Source organism: Branchiostoma floridae, chromosome 16 (genome assembly GCF_000003815.2).
Source record: "Branchiostoma floridae strain S238N-H82 chromosome 16, Bfl_VNyyK, whole genome shotgun sequence".
In the NCBI taxonomy this organism is placed as follows: domain Eukaryota; kingdom Metazoa; phylum Chordata; class Leptocardii; order Amphioxiformes; family Branchiostomatidae; genus Branchiostoma; species Branchiostoma floridae.
This window is the reverse complement of record NC_049994.1, coordinates 17,541,169-17,547,214: the sequence shown is the minus strand read 5'-3', so window position 1 is coordinate 17,547,214 and position 6,046 is coordinate 17,541,169. Positions and strand designations below refer to the sequence as shown.

The 6,046-nt window shown below is 40.7% G+C and overlaps 1 protein-coding gene across 1 annotated transcript in view; it reads left to right on the top strand.

Moving 5' to 3' along the window:
* Positions 1 to 1,056: 1,056 nt before the first annotated feature.
* The window catches only part of LOC118403036 (vitellogenin-like), a gene marked incomplete in the record, with an annotated part of 13,028 nt that continues 8,038 nt past the window's right edge, over positions 1,057 to 6,046 (top strand). The window contains 6 exon segments of the mRNA XM_035801473.1: positions 1,057 to 1,209; positions 1,803 to 1,835; positions 3,610 to 3,743; positions 4,261 to 4,439; positions 4,839 to 5,085; positions 5,475 to 5,741. Of these exon segments, the coding sequence (XP_035657366.1) occupies positions 1,167 to 1,209; positions 1,803 to 1,835; positions 3,610 to 3,743; positions 4,261 to 4,439; positions 4,839 to 5,085; positions 5,475 to 5,741 (903 nt within the window).

Here is a 6,046-nt window from a genome sequence, read left to right as displayed (position 1 = left end):
ATGGTAGTTTGGCTACTGCAAAATCTGTAACTTGCCATCTTAGAGATGTAAATACTGTGCTAAGAATATTGTAAGCCACAAAATGTGGAGCTGAATTGAAATAGTCATGAATTTGGGGTTGAGCACGTCCAAGATACATTTGATTCAGTACGGCCATTGTTTCTCGGGTCCAGATCTGGCTAGCTCAGTCAAGTATTGGGATTTTATACACATTTTCAATCGTTTTGAAAACACAAGTCAATTGGATTTCTGTCTTGACTTAATAGTTATAACTCAAACTTTTGTCATTCTATGATATTCAGAAGATATTTTAGGCTTGAAGAATTTGCCAGAATATTGATGCCCCTCCAGTGTCTTTACAGATTTGATATAACCAGAATCTGAAGTTTATTGGAAATAAAAAAAAAACATAAATGATACACTTAGCGTCTAGTGCTATGACTCCGTATGTTTAATGTTCATGCTAAATATATTCCAGTGCACATACTTGAAAATGAAACAATACCTATGTTGTACAGAACAAGAAAAAAGAAAATAGGTACAGTGACATCAATCCTATGATAGTTTTGCGATATTTCAAATATTTGCAAATACAAGTACGCTAGATCTATTGTCAACATCTTCAGTTTCTTAATTATGTAGCATAAATTACAAACGTAATTGAAAAGTCTCCTGGGTGAATATTACCTATGCTTACCGTTACATTGAATCAATCGCTGGTAGCGCAAATGGTGAACTAACATGCGCCAGCATTTCCTCACATGGATCGGTCAGGAAAACAAAAATTATCAATAAAAATAGTTAGTGATTTCATCAGCAATACGACTAATAAAGCATGTTTACCAGGACCAGTGGAATCAGCGAAATCGGATCCTCGCAAACAAGAACTTCACGGCGATTTTCGGGTAACTTTTCGCCTGACTTGGCAAAAACATCGCTCCGAATCGCCTCTGATGTCCAAACCGGGGATGCTGCGTCAGCAGAAATCTAACTTTGTCCTTTGCTTCCCGCCAAAACTAACATCACCAAGAGGCAAAGTCCGTGTTTTTCTCCACCCTGGTCAACAACACGCATCTCTAGATGTGCTTGTTTACGCCAGCAGGGCGGTATAAATACGGGCCCGAATCTCTCCACAACCAGAAGCTGCTTCAACTGGAAGCAACACCATGAACAGGGTTCTCCTCTTATTACTAGGCTTATGCCTGGCCCGTGAGTACCGCTCACTTCTTTTCAAATATTTCTGCACTTTTATTTCATTTTATTGCTTAATCATTTGCAGCATCACTCCAAGCAGATGTAAGGATCTAGCTCCAAGCAGATGTAAGGATCTAGCTCATGCTTGGTGTTTTACGCCTTTACGTTAAACATTAACTAGGACAAAACGCTGCTAAATAATGAATGTTGGTATTTGTAGAGAATGAGCCTATCACATCTGCTCTGGGATTAAACTATGATATAACTACAATTGCTCTTATGTGGCTTGTAGATATAACAAAGGCTAATTCAAAATGAGAGGCACGATAAAATTGACAATCCTTATGCTATACCTATATCTCTGTTATATTTAATCTACGTTAGCTACTATTTATCTATCTATGAAGTTAATCATGACACTCGATGAAAAGCCAATCCTGTCATTCTAAACTGATCGTTATGAGAACCTCAGTGAACCATTGACCAAAACGAAAGGGACTTCCTCAGCTTGCTTCGGTCAATAGTACCTTTGTCAACAATTACGTTACACAAATGGATTTGAGTCGTTGATTACCTAGCTTAATTTTTTTGTTCCCTTTTCCACACAGAGGCAAACATAGGGCAAGACCGACCAGTCTCCGGTAAGGAGAACCTATTATATTTATCTCTACACTGCCCTACAAACAATGACAACACTCTGAAAAACATGGTAGTCACCTCGCTTGCCACCGGATGATGCAATATCATCCCAATGGGAACTTGTGAATATTGTCAAACATAGCAATGGTCTCAGAGCCAGTCGCTCAAGTAGTTATAGATGCTAGGGTGTAGCAGTTGATTTGCACATGTCGAAAAGCGCTCGAATTCAGCTTGAATGATGAGTCAGTGCTAGTGCATTAATAATGGGACTCGTGCAATGACTCCTAATGCAGACGTCGTTTTGATTTTCGGGAAATATATTGTCATGGTGACTATATACACATGCCGGTACGAGAGCGATGGCAGGGCACCCACGCAAAAACATTGCCTCCTGTCAGCTAGTTGTCTGGTAAACACTTTGGAACGTGACAACGCGTCATTCCATCCATTCCTCCTGCCGCACATATGAAGCCAAGCAGAGGTTGATTGGTAAGGTCGCGACCTTCTTGTCATATGCCCCGTTTTCTGGCAGCTGTTGATTCGGTCTGCTGTCAGAGAATGGTACTAACGTATCTTTCAAATCAACCTCCTGCGTGGAGAGTAAACCTCAGCATATTCTGGGAATCAAAACATGATCAGTTAAGTGGGCTCCGCTCCAATGCCCAGTATCCGATGTCATCACAATTGCTTTGTAAGAGAGATGTGCATGCGGCGTATGTGACAACACATATGTGGGCACAGCAAATGCAATGTTTGGGATACCCTCAACATCCGACTGCCAGTGATATATTGACGAATCTACATTGCTGTTAGTATCAGTTTTCTGATCCGAACTTTCACCAACCTAAATACTCTATACTACCCATATCTTAAAGGCTGCATATGATTTAACTTATGGAACGTATGATTAACAATGGATACTATTATCTTTCTAAAGTAAACTTGATTGTATTAAAAGACTAAGGTAAACGAAAAACATACAAAGATGCTAGTACAATGATATGGTGTCGATTCATACTGCCTTACGTTATATTGCTATGGTTTACGACTACGACAAAGAACACCAAACACTTTACTTTGCAGGCGTTAAATGATCATAAGGTATGGATGTACGAGGGGCATTCAATAAGTAATGCCCCTGACCCACTTCCAGTTGTCTGATCTAGATGAAATTTTGCATGTGTAATGAGTCATATCTCTATGGGTTATGTTGCAAAAAACAGCTCTGAACTAATTGTGGTTACTGATTTACTGGTGTTTGAACTGAGTCAGGTGTGAAATGGACCAGGTGTGAAATGGAGCAAGTTGAGTGTCGCGCAGTGATCCGGCTTTTGTATTTGAAAGGACGCACACCAAAGGGGACTTTTGATGAAATGAAAAAAGACTTATGGTGATGATGCCCCATCATATGACCTTGTAAAACGCTGGCATCCTGAATTCAAACAAGGCCGGAAGTCTGTGGAAACAGCTCCCAGACCTGGTCGTCCCTCTTCTGCCATTGATGACGCATCTGTCGGAGGACCAACCTGGGATGTCCTACAAGAACGGTGTCCAGAGCTACATCAAATGATGGGAGAAATGCAAAACTCTGGGTGGTTCCTATGAAGAGAAAGACTAATAACTGTGCCAAGTTTCATTAATCTCCTGCTATGGGAAATGGGTCAGGGACATTACTTATTGAATGCCCCTCGTAAACTGTAGGAAGCCAACAACATACAGAAAACTAGCGTAATATTTTTTAACATATTTTCAATCATACCGTCTTTCCTTTTCTAGTTTACGACCAGGACCATGACTACGTGTACCGATATGAAGGCGACATCAAGTCCGGCATCCCGCAAACCTCCGACCGCTTCTCCGGCATGAAGATACAGGCTGACGTCAGGCTACAGTTCCGCACCGAGCAGGACGTGTGTTTGTTTGTTTGTTTACCTATTTTTTTTTTAGTTTTTTATTTGTTTTCATCCAGTCGTAGAGATCGTATTTGAATATTCTTTACCTGGATGTCTAGTCTTCATAAACGTTTGTTTGGTTAGGATTTCCGTTGGTAACATGTAATTCGTAGTTACTTTTCTTTCTGGAATCCAATTGTAAACCTACATACCAAAAGGATTCTAAGCACGACTGGATGAAAACAACTAAAATAAATAAGCACGCGCATATTTAGTTACATATTTGCACATAGCTCTATTTTAATCGACCTGAAATGATGTTACAACCACCTGCGGCTATCTTAATCGACATTGAAATAATACAATTACTCACCAACGCTAACCATGAAAACAAAGATAAACGGTCACAGAGAGCTCAGAGGTTAGAAAAGGCTTGTGTTTTCATCATTATGTCTAAACGAGATCCGTTGCGTTCGAGTATTTTTTCGAATTCTTCATGCCTTCCTTAACTGCTCGTGTGTTTGATGTTGCCAAGGTTTTTATGCGACTCGAGAAGATCTCACTCAAGACCCTCCTGGGAGAACTCGACTCACCTGAGGAGAAGAAGATGCAGATGATGAAGACGTCTCCTGAGGAAGTCGTGCCGGACCAGATGTACCAAGACTCCTTCAAGCAGGACCACCTGGACATGGCCGAGGACTGGTGGATGACAAGGTCTTTACATCCGTTTAATTTCATTCTTCAGAACTTTTTACAGTTTTAGCACGAGTATTCAGTATGCATGAACGTTAAACTTGATGATCAGGGTTTCGTAGTGATTTCATGGCTTAATTTACGTTTCAACTACTTTTTCGTATTGTAATTTTATCAATTATATTTCTGTCAACTACTAACTTCGTGTGTGTAACCTTGATTGGAATTATGCGAAAGGAGCTTGCACTTCAGCCGACATTCGTTCATCCCTTCGAATTCGTTAATCCCTTCTTCCCTTCCTTCCTCTTTTCTTCCTTCCTTCAACTATCATTCCTTCCTTCCTTCCCTCATTCCTTCCTTCATTCATTCATTCATTCACTCATTCATTCATTCATTCATTCATTTATCCATTCATTTAAGGTGGTTACACAAGGAATCTTCTGAGGAGACCCAAGACAGCGAGATGAAATCTTCGGAGTCCGGTGAGAGGTCCGAGAAGAGCTTCAGCCGCGAAGTCCCCGAAGAAGACATGCGTGAACTTCTTAAGCACATTGAGAAGGTCATCAAGTTCCGCTATGAGGAAGGGGACGTGAAGGACATTGAAGCCAGGAAGGACGAGCCACAATGGTCGGTCAACTTCAAGAGAGGCATTCTTCATCTTCTTCAGGTAAACTGAAGACCAAGCGCCTTTTAGTAAAAAAAAACTTTGTTCCAACGCAGCAAAGCAGTCTTTCCGAATTCTCAGCTACCTTCATGGCAAATCACATGGTACATGTGGCGTCAGCAGTTGATCAAAAGTGCCAGGAAGTTTATAACGCCCTATATTAGCTGTTAACTAGTATTTTGACCACTGACGCAGATGACCTGTTGCGCATGTCATTACATTACTTCAAGCTTAGAAAACGTCAAATTTTGACAAGCCATTTTGCGATTCAACGAAATGATATACGTGTCATACTAAACATAAAGTAACAAGAATGCCAAGTTGATTTGTTATAAAAATGGGTGGCATGGAGAGGGAATGAATTTGCATAAAATGGTTGTTTTTTTCTTCAGCTGACGATGGATCCCCGTAAGTCTGACATAATGGACCGTGATGATGACGTCACACCCAACATGTCGTACGACAAGTTCGCCACGGAGAGGATCTACCGCGTCATGGAGGATGACGTTACCGGGCGGTGCGAGACCCTGTACAACATCCGGGACAATCGCGTGCAGAAGAACATCCGGGAGATCATCAAGACTAAAGACTACAGGAACTGTGAGGAGAGGAGTGAGCATGCGCAGGCCATCCAGTCTGGCTTCATACCTCAGGAACAGGTTAGAGTGAATACATTTCAATTTTCAATTTATTCGCATTTTTTTCTAAATGACCACGCTAAAGCGCTAAATTGCAACTTCTTGCACCCGTAAACTCGATTGAAGTAGCAGTTCTTTGTTTTTCATCCTTCTCTTTATTTGTACATACAAAAAAACATACAAAAAAAGAAAACGTCAAATTAGTAAAAACATCATTTTGCTCTCCGTTCTTTCATATGTTGCTAAGAAGTATTTTAAACATTTAAGCGTCACAGATATTCTGTACATGGACTTGTGAAATCGTTATCCTTCTTTTGCTCTTGTGG